At 40.7% G+C, this 19,606-nt stretch overlaps 1 protein-coding gene across 2 annotated transcripts in view; it reads right to left on the bottom strand.

Moving 5' to 3' along the window:
- PUDP (pseudouridine 5'-phosphatase) overlaps positions 1-19,606 on the bottom strand; it is a 77,203-nt gene continuing 57,597 nt past the window's right edge. Inside the window, exon 4 of one of the 2 annotated variants that reach the window (XM_075428073.1) lies at positions 1-680. In XM_075428073.1, coding sequence (XP_075284188.1) covers positions 504-680 — 177 coding nt within the window. In that variant the 3' untranslated portion in view covers positions 1-503. The remainder of the gene's footprint in view (positions 681-19,606) is intronic. The other variant, XR_012764722.1, reaches the window with a different exon arrangement.

The following is a 19,606-nucleotide window of genomic DNA, read 5'->3' on the forward strand; positions in this document are numbered from 1 at the left end:
GGGGGAATGGTGATTTTAAGATTTAGTTTTATTTCTGATTACCCTACTCTGATTTGATTGGTAAGAAATTAAACTGATTTCCCCAAGTCGAGTCTGTTTTGTCCATGATGGTAACTAGTGAGTGATCTCTCCTTGCCCTTATCTTGACTCATGAGCCCTTTGTTATATTTTCTCTCCCCTGTGCAGTTGAGGAGGGGGAGTGACAGAGTGGCTTGGTGGGCACCTGGCATCCAGCCAGGGTCAACCCACTACAGCAGAGAACAAGGCTGGATTCACTTCCAAAGATGAAATGCTGCTTTAATTTAGCATTTATCACAAGGACAAATCATAAACATTCCAGTCAATTTTTAAAGGTACTGTGTGGAAGCCTTGGTGATAACATAATTTTTGTGCTCTAGTTTCAAGGAAGAGAGGAAAAGATGGAAAACAATCATAAAACCATAACAAAATTTCATTTCATTTTCCCGATCTCCAGTCAAGTGCGTGTTCACAGACATTAGGCATTAATCATACGCTGGTAAACCAAACAGTTCTGGTTTGAAATCCTCCATGGAGTTAAGCAGTAGTGTTGCCTCCTTTTTAAGATCTGGATTTAATCTTTCATCTGGAATCATAACCACTTGCATTCCTGCTGCCAGGGCTCCTTTGACTCCCAGTGGTGAATCTTCAAACACAAGACACTGAGAAACAAGGAGGTGAGGGGAAAACAATAAAGAATAATGTTACTATGAACTTCTAATCTTTTGTTTTGAAAGAGAGAATGATCCCAAATAAAACTTAGCAGGAAAGCTAAATTCATTTCCTGGCTTAGACACTCCTAATTAGAACAGCAAACCTCTCAATTTGAACATTTGCATGGTAATTAATCTTAAATTAATTTCAATTCAAAAAACCATCAACACGCATACTTACACCCCAGCAACTGGTTAATCCAGCTGTTCCCAAGTGATTTGTTTTATAGGCATAGGTTTAAGCACAAGCTTAAAGCAAAGTTAAGCAAGTGCTGAAATACCTTTATAAGCAGTCAATTTAACTCCTCAAGACCAACTTTACAACCTACAAAACAGCAGAAGCAGTGCTTTCACTTACAGGTGTGGCATTCCCTAAATACACAAGAGGGGAAAGACTACATTACCTAAGTCAATATTAGGACTTTGCATGAGTGGAGAGTAAGACAGAAGTCACTTGTCAGAAGAGTGCTGTCAAATTCATGCTCTATTTGCTTAATTCTTCCAAAGCAACAGTGACAAAGAAAATCAGCAATTATATCGGAAGGTTACTTTTAGAGAAGAGACAGTTTAGTCAGGTAGAAGTTCCATGTCTTACAACAGTCACAGTCCTTCAAGATCACAGTTTGGAAGCAAAGTTGTCAAAAATAATCAATACATTATTTACATGAATTTTGTAGTTTAACATGAGAATACTGAATAATAAATATATAACAAATCACCTAGTCTGAACTTTTATATAATATTCCAGAATGTGTAATAATGTATAATAATCTGTTCCTGACATTACCCAGTCTCCAGTTTGATTTTCTGGTAGTGAACAATCCAAAGAAACCTTTGGCATCCAACCATCCAAAAAATTCTGACCTACACTGACAAGTGGTTTCTAACACTGCTGCAGTTCAGACTGCATTTGTTATCAATACTGTCCACACTGCTGCTACTATTACTACCAAAATTACTGCCACAAGTAATTTCAGCAATTCAGCATAGATGCTGGGATGGTTAGTACAATTTTCCCCACACCCTTTAGACAGTGCAACTCAGCCTTATCACAAATATCTCTCTCATGCATTAGGCCCCTCTCTACAGTCAATACTGATCTGCCAAATCCCTTCCTACATACCCAGGATGAATTTTCTTATGCTTTTCTTCAGAACACAATAGACTGTGGCAACTAATACTGAATGGGTAAGAAAATGATTTGCTAAACTTGGCTTAACTTTTGACTGAATCCAGATATGACACAATGGGAGAACATACAACAGCATACTGCATCTTTTAGGCTCTCTAACACACAACAGGGAAAATTAGGGATGCACAATGTTTTGTTCTGGCTGTGCTCTAAGAGAACCAAGTTGCAACCTGCAAAACCTTTACTATGTTCTAAGAAAACATTTTTGCAGATGGATTAAATGTCTGCAATGTATACACCCATCTGTATCAGAGACTGTGGAAGAAGAAGAGGGAATGAACCTTTTCTTTCTGCTTTCTTTTTAAACTATTGATTATTTCCCATCAACATGCCAGCAACGACATGGAGTCTGCCAAGAGAAAGTAAGAGGTGCTTTCTACCTTGTCTGTAATAAAGTAAAACTTAACTAGAAGTTTTTAGTGAGCCAGTGGAATCACACCAATCTCTTTTGTGCTCATTTCCTTTATACAGTCACTAAAACCCAGTTTCAACAATGTGGTATTTTCAAATGCTGATCATTATCACTATTGCTAACTACAAATATGTAACAGGCTGATACTGCTAAGCCTGGAACAATTGCTATTAGAACGGAAGCATGGTTCTGCCTATAGGTTTTGTTCTTAACAATAGCTTAGTTTGTGAGCCTAACCACTGTAATGACAGTAAATGAAACCCTGACAGGCTTTGCCTTTTGAAGAGTAAGCTTAAATTTTACACAAAACAGCATTATTAAGGCTTTTCAGAAACCTTTTCTAATCCAGCGTATACAAAGAAATGTACTTCACCGCTCTGCCTCGAAAGACCTAATTGACTTCCATGATGTCACTAAGCTTACAGTACGAGAGGAGCCGATGATTACGGAAGGCAATATGCATAATGAAAAGCTTAACTAATTCTCTGGAACTAGAAGCAATTAAAACTGTTAATTACCAAAGAAGCCAGGTAAATGACCCATAATTACAGTGGCTTTAATGTTACAGGAAATAAGTGTACTAAGTCTTCCTCCAGTCTTTCATGCTACTGACACTTATTGTCAACCGCACAGCAACATTTATAATGGACGACGAAAGGTTTACAGAGGTTCACATACAAAACGGATTTATTAACTTTGCTGCCCAGTGATGTTATAAACTGTTCACTGTCCTGGCCCATCCATATACTAAATTTAGAGATATGAAAGCGGCCAAGTTCTTCCACGTTTTGCATAAGTATTGCAACATCAGCATCACTCCAATTGAGAGAGACAGATGAGATTTATACAGACTTCAGCTGAGATTCTGGCTGGTTCTCTGCATTATTTCTAAAACTTGTGTCACTGATCAATATTACTGCTATGAGATCTCTCAAAAGGTCATAGTAATATAGGACAGTTTTCACTTTGGAATAAGCTAGATGCTTAAAAAAAGTAAAGTAGTAAAGCATACTAACTTATACTTCACACTATGAATCTAGAAAAATTAATCACTTAACCAAAGGAAGAAATAATAAAATCACTGCAGCACCTCATTACCTTGTCTTCCCACATGAAATTTAAGAATGTAAGAAAAGAGTCAAATGCTGCATCAAAAGCAGCGTGGCCACCAGGTTGAGGGAGGTGATTGTGGCCCTCTGCTTTGCTGTGGTGAGACCCCATCTGGAGTCCTGCGTCCAGCTCTGGAGCCCCCAGCATAAGAAGGACATGGAGCTGTTGAAGCGGGTGCAGAGGAGGGCCACAAAAATGATCAGAGGGATGGAATACCTCTCCTATGAGGAAAGGCTGAGAGAGTTGGGGCTGTTCAGCCTGGAGAAGAGAAGGCTCTGGGGAGACCTTATTGTGGCCTTCCAGTACTTAAAGGGGACTTATAGGAAAGATGGAGACAATCTTTTTAGCAAGGCCTGTTGTGACAGGACAAGGAATAATGGTTTTAAACTAAAAGAGGGTAGATTTAGACTGGATATAGGAAGAAATTTTTTATGATGAGGGTGGTGAAACACTGGAATGGGTTGCTTAGAGAGGTAGCAGAGGCCTCGTCCCTCGAAGCATTCAACAGTGTTAGTTAGGCCCTTGGTATACGTACAGCAGACCCTCTCCAATATATATACGGTGTTTGGGTGGAATATTTGTGTAACTAACAGGGACATCCATAAGTGTTATTGCTATTAGTGATAACAAAAAAGTCTGCAAGGATAAAAGATTAAAATAAGTCTTGAAATTAAAAGTTTGAAAAACTTGTGTAGATAATATATATGCATGGGGAGTGCTTTTCAAATCAATATCCTTGACCACACATGACACGACTGTATCAATTCTGAAACGCGATTATGAGACTAAAGATAGCATAACTTGTACACAGAGAACTCATCTACAGATTAAACACTACCATCTATTGTTTTATAAAAAAAGAATGAAACAAAAATTTTCATCATGTTTAAAATGGGTAAGTACAGTCTCAAATTCTTTCATATTGTATTAGAAAAATGTTCCGTTCGCTGGTTCTGGTCCAGTTTATTTAGCTCCTTAATCTCAGTGAAAACATTTGCAGATACAGGGACTAAACCACACATTTTAGCACTCTGCCTTTGAACCAGAGTCTTACTGGTAAGAGTATTGTGTATTTCACTCCCTTTGATAAAAACAGTGAGAAGAAAAGGAACTGAGTATTTGTTAACTCCTTCCTTTTCTTTCCTAAACATTTTCTTTTAATATATTGTTATTTTTACTTTATATTCTCCATATGCTCCATGGGAAACAGCTACTGTGGAATTAATGAGAAATATTCTTCATTTTCTATTTTTTTTTCTGTTATCACTGTTACATTTACCTTGTGGTCTGTTCAAACTGAAGGCAATATGGTTAAATCTTTCACTGGGCAAAATATACTTTAAAAACTTCGGTCCAATTGGGACTTGCACAGTACTAAGCTAAAACCACCCTGTATTCTGAGGAACTACTGACAGAATGACTCTCCCATTATGCATAAAACCCCATTTCAAAAACATTGCATGTATATACTCTGAGTTAAAAAAACCCACAACAAACCAACAAAAAAATCAAAAGGCATTCTAGGGACAAAAGTGGTTACAAATTAAGACTAATAATTCATTTTATTCTTCCTTTCTGCTGAATGAAAGCAAAAAGGGAAACAAGTGGAATTTTGTGGTTTCAGACCACAGATTAATAAAAGGCTGGTAAGACCTCTGAGGGGTTATCCCTATCATTCTCCAGCTTCTGTACAGAACCAGTCTCTTTCTGTATTTGGTGAGAAGGGACAGTAGAAGATTATTGTATCTTCTGTCCTCAAATGACACAGAAACATCTGGTATCAGAATGTGACATATTATGTTTGGGGCTTCTTATAGATTGCATATTATGATTGTGTAATTATTTATCATTGATTTTCTCCTTCATGATCAAATCAACTGGTCAAAAGCGTGACATGTGATATGTAAAATTTGCAGTCTGGAAACTTTCGGTAACTTTATACATTGATGTATATATATATGCACAATGGAGTCATCTATAAGCATTTAAGGCCTAATACAAATTCCATCATATCACTGAAAAAATCCCCATTGATTTCAATGGGCATTGAAGTAAGCCTCAAAACAGGCCGCAGGAAGAAATCCACCCAAGTTACAGCCAGCTCACATTGATTTCAGAACACCACCGTTCACCTCTGTGAACTAGAAGGTGGTCAGACCTTTCACTTTTGCAGGTAACTTGTTGACTGTTCACTTCCAAAAGTATTTTTATTTTCTTCATTGTGGAAAACTAGCTCATATTCTGTGGTCATAATTCAAAACTACGTACTATCTAAGAAATAAATTATCAGTCTGAAAGATACTACTACTGCAATCATGGTTTCTGTTTTATTCAACAGCTTTTATCTCTTTTTCCTTGCTGACTCAGTTTTCTCAGATTTTCAGAAAAATTCCACAACTGACCAACTGTGTTACCAGTGTGAGTGACCCAGGAATTTTCAAGAATGATAATATAACTCAGAACATATATTCCATAATTCAACACAGATCCATCTATATCCCTTACAAAATGTTGGGATGCTGAAAAGATCATGTTTATCATTTATGGGTGGTTGTGGAAATTCACAAAAAGAGGAGGAAACATCATCAGCTTCACTAACATGTCATCGTAAAATAGATGTTGAGCTATTTTTTAGGTAACTTGTGATTTGTTTTTCCTATATTTTGATGTACAAAGTATCTAGGAACAAGGGGAAAATATTTCTGGGTGACCCATTTACCACCAGAGTTGCCTAAACATTAATGAATAAATGCATTTTAAGCAGCTACAGTATTTGCAATTTTGGCCTCCCACTGTGTTAACTCTCTGAAGAATTAACAAAAAACTATAATGAAATAACCTGAATAATGTTTCTCTCCTAATCTTTGGACTTACACTCTTTCCAGAAATAGCTGGGAACAGTCTCAGTAGCAATAATGAATTACACTTCATTTTATTTTAAGGACATACGCCAATTTGACTAGCCAGGGATAACAAACTGATATTAAATATGCTGTTTAAGAAAGTCATGCAGCTTACAGCCTCACGACTTGGTTCCATTAAGGAAAGTGAGGAGTAAGCCAAGACGTTTTTAAATGCTGCAACAAATGAACAAACAAGCTGGAAACTTCTAATCAAATGAATTAAGCATCCAAGTATCCAGAATACTAACTACCAGCCACCATTCTTTATGATTCAATGATTCATATTAAGAACTGTTTGGAAATCATACGCACATATGCTTTTTAATTCATATTTTTATTAACTTGCTACTAGGAGTATGTTGCAGACCAGTACAAGAATCAAATTATTTTCCAGATAAGACAAAACCAAAAATCATCAGCCTAATTTAAAAAAAAAAATAAATAGGAAGTGTTATATTTGCATGTAATTAGATCTCTCTGCATTTCCAGCTCTTGCATAAATGCCACTTTGCATTTCAGCCCACATCAGCAGCTACTCTCTCACAAACCGGTTCACAGTACGTTATCTTAAGGTGGGCCAGAAGGAGTAAAACAGTTTGGATGTGGAAGAAGGAGCAGAAGTTTCAAATTTCTTGCTTGTTTTCAAGTCTCGATCAAGGGAAAGAAAGTGCTTCTGTGAGTGACAGTCGGACCCAGACACAGCGGCTCTGTGAGGCACGGAGAAGGTCACATTTATATGCAGGGTCACTCTGATCATTCCGGGTGGCTGGAGCACTCTTTTCACAGAGGACTGTGTGTTTAGAGGACAGCACACTGGGAACTTTGTATGGCAACTTGCATTACAGGCCTCAAGAAATTCCCAGGCCTTTCTGAAACAGTGTCCAATTATCCCGGCAGCAGAAATCTAACTCAATCAACTGCAGCTTGGATTAGCCATAGAAGAGTATTGTTCTTTTATGGAGGACACAAGGCAAATACTCAAGATGCTCTCTACTAAGGCTACTCCTACTGTGTAACTTACTGGGGTTTTATGCTACTTATCTCTGAAAGTGGCCTAAAAAGGAATTCTGTGCAATGAAATAGTTAATCTGTGCTGTCTTCCCTTCCACACAGAAGTACCTTTACTAAACCCACTGACTTTCTTGACATTTAATACACAACACATTCAAGTAACTGCACCTTGCATCCTCAGAACTGTAGGGTAATTTACACGGGAAGGGATCCCTAGAGGCCACTCAGAAACACCCTTACTCAGCGCACATCCAGCCAGTGTAGGCTGCTCAGTGCCTTGACCAAGTGAGCTCTGAGTATCTTTAAGGATGCAGATTCCACATACCTCCTGGGCAACCTGTTCCTGTTCCCATATTTCATCATCTCTACATGAAAATGGTTTTCCAAGCATCTAGCAGGAGTTTTCTTGTGTTCCAGCTTGTGCCTGTTGCCTACTGCATGATCGCTCTGCACCTTGCAGAAGAGGCTGGCCCCATCTCATGAGCAAACACATCAGAGATTCGAACCAGGTACATCCAAAGGAGGAGATGTTTTAATGAATTCAAATTCTAAGTTTCAAATTGAAATTGGAAGAAGGTATCAAAAATATTTCCTGAACAAATGCAACGACCTTTTTCGCCACAGGGAATGTCTACGAAGTGACAGGTGCAGCACAGCAGGCTGAAGATGGCAGGTACCCTGCCTGTTCTGTGCAGCTGGACACCACCACTCACCTACAACCAACCCAGCAGGCGCTGCAGAAGGCAGCTGATTCTCACGGAGCCATTCAATTTTTTCAAGTGGCATATTTTTTTGGCAATAGTATATTTTTGATGTATAACGTCTCCTTGACCAGTGTTCTTTTCCTACACAGAAAGACCAGCCTGCATACTGAATGGTACCTTAATCTGATTTAAACATCATCTTAATTGGTGTACAATCATTGATAGAAGTGCTAATAACAACCCACATGTGCTTCAGACATAAAGTAATTTCCTAATTTCTTCAGTGAAGAAAGAAAGGGTGAAAAGAGGCATTCACCTTTCAACAGGTTTTCATTGGGAGTGAAAAAATGTCATGGAAAAGGTCTTTTTCTTCTATTGAGTACAAGCTTCTCACTGAACTGTACACAACACAGTGTCACCGATCTGGAGTGACTTGGTGAGACATAGCCATGCTACACTTTAACTCTTCATAATCAGGAAGAAAAGCAGTTTTCTTTCAAACTTCAAACAGCTGAAAATTATCTTTTAGAGAATATTTAAGTTTAATATCATAAAATTCCAAGGACGAAGCCACAAACTAGCACATTTAAGTAAAACACACAAAACACCAACAAGATTCTAATTACAACTTTCTACATATTTCAACTAGAGGAAACAAATATTTATATTGAAAATCGCAATTCTCTGTTCTCAATACAGGTTTTCTAAGATGAAGGTGGACAACAAAGTACAAAAATAAGTTGGAAAAAATACTAACTCCTAATTTGTTGAATTTGGGTAAACACGTGAACTGACTCTGAAAGACTTTCTGTTGGAAGTTGAGTTTTGTAACTTCTAAAATAAAAAAAAATAAACCTTTATTATCATGTTGCTTAGAAGAATAACTTAGTAATACTGGATTCAAAAAAAACCAAGAGAATGAAAGCAGAAAATTAAAAGCTGGTTTTACTCCAGTACAAACCAAACCCAAGAACAACTCCTAAAATCTTTAAAAAATGTAGTATCTTGGAGAGAGTCACACCTCCTAAGAGGGTTAAAGAAATGGAAAATCCAAAGAAGAGGAATAACCTTGAGATAATCAGCACTAGGAAGAACCATTAGAATCTGAAATAAACATACTATTTTGAAACAGGAAATAAATTAATGTCATAAAGAGATACAAACCTGTAAAGCTTCACATTTTGAAACTCAATAGTATGAAGGTTTGATTTGGGGTCATTTTGGGGAATGTTTACTAAAACAGAATTACTTCAACCTTTTCTTTTGAACTCACTGATATTTAAAGCACTATTTCCACTAAAATATGAACTTGTAAGATAGCAATAGTATTAACAGTAATTGTTACAAAATTAGTCTGTTACATCTATCCAAAGATAATATATGCTTCAATTTAATGTTTTTCTATCATATGCCATTAAATTCCAGGTACATGTTTAAGATTAAAGCAACAGTGACCAAATTAGACATTTTTCTGCTAATCAGGCTCCTAACCTGTTCCTAGGAGCTAGTTTGAAAAGTAGCTGAGCCAAACTAATGGCTTGCTACCAATGAAAGGTTGAAAGGTTGTTTCTCCCTTCTCTTTCTTTAATCTCCTGTTAACCAGTGTATGCTTCCATCTGTCTCCTAGTGATGGATGTTGTGTTTGTGTCTTCTTTCTGTGAATTAACTCTATACTCTAATAGAAAACTTTTCTCCTATTTAGCTCATAAATTGGAGAACAACCACATAACAGTTGGGAGCGAACACGAAGACTGAAGAGAAACATAAATCCTCCTTTTTGGGCAGTGTTTAAATCATGAAGGGGTTCATCCCTTCAAAGCTACAGTCTCATTCCTGGTACGCCTCGTATTTGCATAAAGCAGACCATATGTGTAAAACTACAAATTGGCTGTGCAAAGTTTTGCAGAACATGATCTTTCAACACAAGCCCAGCTGTGGGCACGGGATTACGTTTATGAACGTCACAATTCCAAAACTTATTTTGCTTTAACAATCTAAAAATATCGCATCTGAAATGAAATGCCTCATTACACCGATAATCAGATCTATTTAAGTAACTGCCCTCATGATTTCAGACAATGACTTCTCAGCCTCCTAGTTGGCAAAGCTGCCTTGACTGTGCAAGCAAACAAAACTCAAAATTTCTTACAACATTTTATCTACCCAGGAAAGTATTTCTGTGTGCTAAATACAGTATTTCTAAAGATCATGAAATCTATGACCAAAAGTAACAGGATTAACAATAACCACCATATTTCTACATGTACTATGTATGACATACCTCTTTTGAACTCCTTATTATGAGAAATAATTAATTCAATGGAGAGCACTCTCCTAACCCTGAATGAGGGATTAACTTTCAGTGCATAGCAAGATCTATTAGATCAATACAATTATTATTGTTAAGAAAATGTAGTAAGAATAAGAGGAAAACTAAAAAGAAAATGTCAAAATTATTTTTAAGAGTTCAGAAGTAATCTCTTTCACATTAATCTCCAGTTTATTTTTATCAGCTTGCTTTGTTTATTTTAAGGAAGCAATAATTATCCAGGTATTTCAAGCTATGTAAACTAAAGATGGAAAGCCAATGAATATCAAACAGCTTTATGCAAATCAATCATTAAAACAGAGTACTCCCGTAAAAAAAAATTCTTTCCGCTGTAAACTCCAAGTTCAAATACTTCTATAAATATGAAAATTAATACATTCTTAAAATGAATTCACATGTAGAAAGTTATTTAAGTCTTACTCTCCCGTTGCAATATATTTCAAAACACTTCTGTCAAAATTCCCCTAATAATATCCTCTAGCTATTTAAAATACTGCATGGAAACACTTTTTCTTAAAGGTATTGATGATCCACAGTTATAAAACTATGCCTATTCTTCTATTAAAGCAGATCTACCAGATAACAGAATGCTACTAGCTGCCTCAGCCAAAGGCTATCAGTTCTTATTTTGACTCAAGCCTGCTTACAGGCAGAATAACAGGTCATTTTCAGTGAAAGGAATCAAGGGCATAAGATGCAAGTGAACGTTTCAGAGTAAACAATGAACAAAACCAGAAATATATGCTTATTTAACTGTGTATGCATGCATGTGTATAAATACATGGTGTACCTACAACCTCTACACAGATAGTCTCTTTCTTTGTGACCTAAGGCTTATTCATTTTAACATGCATTAGATTAGCAACTAACACAGCCATGACACCGGCTTAGCATTAACATTAGTTTGGGAATAATGGCCATGATATTAGCAACTACTAACTACGCTTGGTCACACAACTTCTGTCATGAGCAACTTCTTTCAAGTACTCAGCTTTTAAAAGAAACAAGTTTACCATTATCTGGTTTCTCATCAGCTTTTTCTTAACATAAATTTCATTAAAAAACCTCTCATCTCACACGTCAATCAGAAATAATGTCCAGATGTCCACAGGGGACAAAGTTGACAGATGGCAGACTAATCTAAAAGGAAAACTACCACCTATCTGCCTGTAAATCAACCTCTCATGGGCAAAGTCTTCGAAACACTGCAAGAAGCCATATGCTTAAGTGAAAACTACTTGCTCATCCAACACAATAATGATTTTATATTAAAAGTAAGAATCACCACTTACCTAACGAATCCACTGGATCTGAAGTATCCTGCATTTGCTGACCTTCAGCAGCGTGAGTAAGTCTTTGGAAAAAGGATGAGGGTTGATTTCGCTTTTAAACTAAATGTCTCCATTTCCCTGTGACTGCTGCAATTGTTACTCTAAAGCTTGTTGCCATGTTATTGTGCTACTATGTTATGGATTACAGACGCTCGCACATAATACATGTACACACTCACACACATAATAACCAAATGCTACACAAATCTTCTAGGGACTCACAGAATCACAGGATCCCAGGATGACTGAGGTTGGAAGGGACCTCTGGAGGTAACCTGGTCCACCCCCCTGCTCAAGCAGGGACACCTACTGCCAGTTGCCCAGGACTAGTTCAGACAGTGTTTGAGTATCTCCAAGGAGGGACACTCCACCACCTCTCTGGGCAACCTGTTTCAGTGCTCGGTCACCCTCACAGTAAAAAAGTGTTTCCCGATGCTCAGAGAGAACCTCCTGTGCTTCGTTTTGTGCCCATTGCCTCTGGTCCTGTCACTGGACACTACTGAAAAAAGCCTGGCTCCATCCTCTTTGCATCCTCCCTTCAGATATTTACATACATTAATAAGATCGCCCCTGAGCCTTCTCCAAGTTAAACAGTCCCAGCTCTTTCAGCCTTTCCTCACAGAAGAGATGCTCCAGTCCCTTAATCATCTCTGTGGCCCTTTGCTGGACTCCCTCCAGTAGCTTCATTTGTCTCTTGTACAGAGGAGCCCAGAATTGGACACAGTATGCGTATGGCCTCATCAGTGCTGAGTGGCGGGGCAGTATCACCTTCCTCAACCTGCTGGCAATACCTCTCATCATCATCTGCCTTTGCCGCAACGGCACATTGCTGGCTCATGGTCAACTTGGTGTCCACCAGCCATCATAATTATCTTTTCTGCTGAGCGTATGAAATTGATTTGCTTTTCTTTCCTGTTCAAAAGTGTGCAGCCACACTCACTGGTGCAGAGATGGATGGCACTGTAATGGAACTTCTAAATTTAAAGGTTTGAATAACAAATGTCCAAAAAATACAGAAAAAATGTATTGCTAAGTGACCATTAGAGATGATGAGAATATAAAACACTCCATTAGGAAGTATCTCAGTCACACCAATACTGATATAAACACATTTTTTCACAGTTAAGTCAAAGGCAAACTGCCTTCTCTACAAATGCTTGCAGTCAACCTACAAACAAGCACCTGAATGAGAGTTAGCATGCTTATAACACATGCTTATTTGGGGAAAAAAAAATAAGTCATCTCTGCCTAAGAACAGGCTACCCCTCTTTTCTTCTTTTTAAAATGAAATTATGTGTATTTATATATTAGTAAGACTACCATGGCATACTGCAAACAGATTTTACCTTGCTGTAACCATCAAAATGCATGACCTGAAAGAAACCACCTTTAATACAGCAAGACGATCAGTTCAGAAATAGACGCTGCCACAGGTATTGCCAAGAATCTGGATAAATTGACAGGCAGCTGAGTGCAATGAGCAGCATTTGCTGATAACTTCGAAGCTTCAACCTCCAGACAGCATAAAAGGATTCCCTGAGGAAACCAGACTGCAGCAGGTATGTCAAGGTGACAAAGTATCACTGCCACATAATCCACTGAAAGATATGTTCTGGCTACCAGGTAAAATATGCTGTGACTACAAAAAAAAAAAAGGAGGACAGGCTGCCAGGTTAAGAAGCAAAAGAGAATCTCAAATACCATGACTCAGTATACAAGAAATATCTTAAGTAATTCTTTCCTCTATTTCTTTCTGATTAGAAGTTGTAGTGTTTTCTCTCTATTATATTTAAAAACTTTGCTAACTGATTTCAACTACTTCCAGTGCGGTGCAGGTAAGATGCATTACTGAATAGAGAAAATTCATAAATCAGATGGCAAATATGTTGAAAGAATGAGGTCTGAAACTTCTCATCCACACATAAAGGTTGTCTTGGGGATAAATGTTCTGGGTTTGCAGGTCTTGAAGGTGTAGCTAAACACATCTGTTTTGTATTCTTCAAAGGCTTGTAAGTTCTAGTCTTAGCCAGGAAAACAATGTCAGAAAAGCCACTAAAACTTCTGTTTTCTTTGTTGACCCCACACCGGCAGATAAAACATGTTAATACTTTCAAAGCCATAAAGGACAGTCTCCTCATTGACAAGTAAACGAGTAATTTAACAAGTAGTTCTATGGAATGCCAAGAGATGGGTTAAAACCAGAAAGAAACAATTAGTCTACCTAGAACTACTGTTATAATCTCAACCAGGTCAAGTTTTAACTTGGTCACCAAAAGAAACAGGAAGGAAATCTTACAAATTCAAGTGATGTCATTTTGAGCTTCTTGAGATTACCAGCATCTTGCACCTAGATGGAGAGCAAAGACGTTGCTCATGACACTCTAAATGCTTTTCTCAGTCAGATGTTCTTGTGCTTAGCAGTGGCAGTGCTGCAGGCTGCTAGATGCCAGCTGCCATTCTTCACTCCCACATGTTCCCCTACTTACCTATCAACTAAAAAGGTTTTTCTCCCTGCTTTCAATGCCTTCCTAACTATTCTCCTTGGAGAAAGGGAGCACAACTTAAGCAGACAGTTTTGCATTAATAAAAATCTTTCCTTCCAAATCTTCTGTGGTTATGAAACATCACATTACTAATAAGTCAAAAGAGCATCTATGGAGCATTAGCAGTTAAAATTGCTAAGTATGATTTTACAGAGAGGGATCTGTACGTTTTCATGTCTAGAAATACATGTCTATCTGCACACATATACACACGTTAGTTTAGGTGATAGAAGCGCTTGTCTTTCCACACAGGAAGAAACATGGCAGGAGCATCAAGGGCAGGTGGGAGAGACTGAATCACAGAATCACAGAGTGGTAGGGGTTGGAAGGCACCTCTGGGGATCATCTAGTCCAACCCCCCTGCCGAAGCAGAGTCACCCACAGCAGGCTGCACAGGACCTTGTCCAGGCGGGCTTTCAATATCTCCAGAGAAGGAGACTCCACGACCTCTCTGGGCAGCCTGTGCCAGTGTTCCGTCACCCTCAGAGTGAAGAAGTTCTTCCTCATGTTCAGATGGAACTTCTTCTGCTTCAGTTTGTGACCACTGCCCCTTAATCTTGCCCTGCCCAGCTGCTCCCAGGACCACCACAGCAGTCATCAGCCTCCCAGCAGCTCATCTCTGTGCTGCCTGGTGGGGCTGGTGGCCCAAGGGCAGGGGAAGGTCCAGGGGCAGGGGGAGGCCCAGCAGCCCTGCGAGGGCAGTGGTGGACCCTGGCCCAGCCACCCCTGGTGCCACTGGAGCCCCCAGGGCTGGGCCACACCCAGCTGGACTTGCCAGCAGGAGAGGGTCTGCGGGTCAGGGTGCCCCGCAGGAGTGGGGACAGAAGGGGCTAGTGAGGTGTGAGCAGCAGCCATTGGTCCCTGTGCACAGCTGTGCCTGTGCCAGCCAGCTGTCCTGTCTCCTCTAATTAAACTCCATTTCTGATGGTTTTCCTGGGCGAGGGGTCACTACTGTGCATTCACATGGGCACGAAGGTCTCAGCGCCGGCCCTGCCATGCTTCCAGGGGTCCCATGTGCCCACAGCACAGCACCCGCAGCAAGGGTGGGTGTGCAAGGGAGTGTGCGAGCACCAGTAAATGGCACGCCGGATGAGCTGGCACGCAGGTGAAGCGGCCTGGGAGCTGGCCATGCCTCTGCGGGCGAGAGCACCAGCCATGCCGGCTCTTGGAGGGGCAGGGTAGGCACAGGGCAACCCTGACCACCTGCTGCAGAGATCGGGGCTCTCCGAGAGACCCATCTGTGTGTGCACGGGAGACCCTCTGCGGGAGACGATGGGGGGAGCACAAGGATCCAGGACCCCTGGATGGGCTGTGCCTAAGCCATCCACTGCATGGATGTTGGTGAGAGGAAGGGGAGGAGGATCTGCACCGATGGCTAGAGTAGGGCTGCGGCCTCGGGAGGTCATGCCTCCAGGCGCCAGCAACTGGGGAGACTGGGATCCGGGGCCAGGTGAGTGCCTCAGTCCAGCTGCTGGAGGGATCCTCACTGCACCTACGTGCATACATTTTGCACTAACAGACCTTCACCCTGGTCACCCAGGGAGGGCAACAGGATGAGGCTGCTGGTGGTCTTTGTGCCTATGCGAGTGCTGAGCGCTTCTGCTGTGCCATTCTGTGGGGCTGGCACACGTACCTGCGTGTATGCACATCGCACTTGCTGTGTGTGCTCATGTGACTGCTGAAAATATGTTCTCAGCCTTGCTACTGGCTGGATTTGGGGCCATGGAGCTACAGCAGTCTCGCTGTTATCAGGCTCCTGGATTCGACACATTTGTTATGCACAAATGCATATATGTGGTATAAATAGTTTAAAATATGTATCTGCATATATCTCTATACAGATAAATATCTCTACATATACAGATATACAACTGCATGCATTTATAAAGCTAACATAAAACACAGTAAAATGTCAAGCATAGTACCTCAGGAAGGCTAGACAGAAAAAGGTGACTTCCGTGATACTTTGTCAGGACTGAACCAAACCCTCAGGATGAGGGGGATTTGGCAGGAACTAAAACTGTTCTTCAATTTAATATAAAAGTACCACCAGCACAGCACCAAACATGTTTTGGCAAGGCACTGATAAACCAAAGTTAGTAATCTTAAATTCTACATTCTGTGACATTTCATTGTCACTAAATGTTCAATCTAATTCAAACCTACGCAATGACACTTTCCTGTCTGATTAGAAAATGAGGTGAGGGTGAGGTCCTTGCTAAACTCCCTAACAGATTCAGCAAAATCAGCAGTAATAATTCATATACCACACTTCCATGTGACATTGCTGATACATACTGAAGTATATACAACATCAATGGACTTACATATCAGACACACTACAGTCTACCACTGATATTTGTGCCCAGTTTCCTATTATTTTCTCTAATTGCTTTCATCCCAGAAACCGTTGCCGAATCTGAAGAAGGCACACAGGAAAAATTAAGACAGATTTTTTTATTTTATTCATTCCAGTGTCCTTCTGCATTCTACTAAAAATCTGTTTCTAAACAACTAACAAATAATTTTCGACTTTTTAAATTAATCATGACATCAACAGCAAGCCCTAAATACTTTTATGACTGTTTCCTAAGCCTTTTATCAAAAGATATCCTTGTCCACTGTTATTGCAGATGGAATATAGGGTAGATTTATCCCACATGTCTGTACGTGAAAGTGCGAAAAATAGATGAATCCACAAGATCAACATAGGTGTAAGTTTGAAAACGTAAATCTAAGTTCTCTAAAATTCGTAAGCTTATTGATACTGGCAAAAGCTTATGATGTCAACAGGAGGTTTTGCACTGCAGTGTCTGCATCGTGAACATATGTACTTGTTAAAGAACCATGGCATTTTTAACTTTGTGCCAATTAAGGTGATATTTGTTTATGCTCTCCACACACAAAAAAATAATTACAAACTGTGTGGAGGACCCATAAATAAAGGCATTTGCAAATAAAACGAGAGCCACAGTCAGGTGGAATAGTACTAATCCCTTTGCTATATTTATAAAGAAATGCAAAAAGGTCGTTGGTTTGTTTTTGTCAGGCAACACAAGCTTTTAATATCTCTAGTCATTCAGGCCTTCGATTGAGATTTATTAATCTGTCAAAAAAAGGCAATTTTAAAACATATACAATTGCAGTTCATTTCAGAACATTTATTGCTCTGTAAACAGAAAATCCAGATTCTCCTTAAACAATCTGTCCCTTTTCCTCTCCTTGAAGGAAGAAGGAAGGCATGGTAGAGAATTAAATTCTAAGTGAAACAGAAAGAAGTATTCATGACCTTACTTACAGAAAAATATAAAAAGCATAAAGTTAGAAATTAAAACAGACTTCTACAGTGACTACCTCTATTGAAAAAAACTCTTTGGTGCCAGTAACTTACATCAAACAATCAAATAAGGGCACAGAAATGAGAAACACTTTAAATTAAAGGTGGTCCTGAAAGGAGGATGGCCTCTGCCCAGGAGATGATGTAGAACATCCCCCCACGTTTGGTCAATATGATGAGAGGGGAAGGGGAAGCAGAAGAGCTCTATGTTTACTTTGTGTATTTTGTGCTATGCAACTTCCTAGGCATGAGTTGAAGCTAAATTAAGTGTCAGGATTCTGTACGCTCTTCAAATCTTTCAACACAGAACAAAACGACAACTCAAAGGAAATTTAAAGAATTGTGGAAGACTATTTGGTTTATTATTTAAGTTAATAGTATCGGTTGAGTAGAAGCTCGACTATGAAATTCTGTTACTATTTTGTGTCACAATTGTCACATATGCAAGGATTATGTCTGAAAAGTTCATTAGTCATTAAAATTGGGAAAGAAGAAAACAGAAGGATGATGACAAACTTCAGTAGGTCCAGCAGAGGGCCACCAAGACAGCTGGTGTTGTAGCAACTTGCCCTGTGAGGAAATGCTGAAGGGCAGCTTGGCTTGTTCAGCCCAAAGAAGACTTCAGGAGGGCCAAACAGCAGCTGCCCAGTATCTCTGCAGACGTTACTGAAAAGATGTGACAGCCAAGTTGCGTAGCATGAACATGAGAGAGGTTCTGTCTGACTAGATATATGGAGAAATGGAAAAAAAAAAAAAAAGGAAAAAACAAAAGAAATCACAGCAAGAATTAAGCACTGGAAAATGTTGCCCAGAGAAGCTGTGCGGTCTCCATCCTCAGACGCTTTTAGGCCCCGACTGGACAAGCCCAGAGTAACCTGATCTGAACTCAGTATTGACCTGTTCTCACACAGTGGATCACAGAATCACAGAATGTTAGGGGTTGGAAGGGACCTCTGTGGGTCATCTAGTCCAACCCCCTTGCCGAAGCAGGGTCAAATGAGTTACTTTGCATCCCAGAGAATGGGTTGCTGCTGTTTGGTAATCGGGCCTAATCTGGTAGCCTGAGAGAGGGGAGGCAGCCGCAGCTCCATGCCCCTTGGTCCAAACAGCAGCGAGGCTGAGCATCTGTCCCCAGCAGGCACATGCACACAACCATGTACATAAATATATACACACACATGGCTAGCCACACAGGTCAATGCAGTTACACTCAGCACTCACGTGAGCCCCCGGGCTCATTTAGTCAGCTCTTTTCAAGCGCTCACACACTTGCCCGCACCCAGTCCGACCACCATGACCCGCGTACGCACAGGCCAGGCCCCCGTGACCTGCAGCCCCATGCCAGGGCTGGCATTCGGTTTTGCCCTGCCGCCAGCACCCAGGCCCTTGCTTGCTCCAGCCGCTGGCACCGGGGACACACGGGCCCCCACCTGGGGCCTGACTCCAGCTGCTGGCACTCGGGCACCCACACACAGACGCACCGAACAGACGCCCTTCAGCCAGCAAAGAGGAATTTGGTGAGGCAGGACAGACTGCGCCAGTCAAAAGCCGGGCATCGCGGGGCAACCGCATCAGCTATTGGCACGCATCCCGCCCTTTTTACCCCCTTACCCCTCTATTTCCCCACAACAAGCCCTGCACAACCCCAGACTGCTCTTCCCCTGCCCCCCACAATGCGTGCCGTGCCCCAGGCAGTGTCTCTGGCACTGAGTCACCTCGGTGGCTCTGTGGGACAGCCCTGGGAGGGCCCGGAGAGGCCGTCCCTCCCTCCGAGCCCTTTATCGGGGCCCCCGTCTGCCTTCGGGACGCGGTGCTCCCCCGGCCTGGTGGGGATGGGCCTCTGATGGGCTGATGGCTCCTGTGGTGGGGCTGGGAGCAGCCGGGCAGGGTGTGATTTGGGATCCCCCACGTGCCATCGCCTCTCTGAGCTCTTCCATGGGTCCTCAGACCAGCTTTCCTCACACAACCTAACAGCTGCATCCTGTGGCGGATGCTCCTCGGTG

The sequence above is a fragment of the Opisthocomus hoazin genome, chromosome 1 (assembly GCF_030867145.1).
Source record: "Opisthocomus hoazin isolate bOpiHoa1 chromosome 1, bOpiHoa1.hap1, whole genome shotgun sequence".
Classification (NCBI taxonomy): Eukaryota; Metazoa; Chordata; class Aves; order Opisthocomiformes; family Opisthocomidae; genus Opisthocomus; species Opisthocomus hoazin.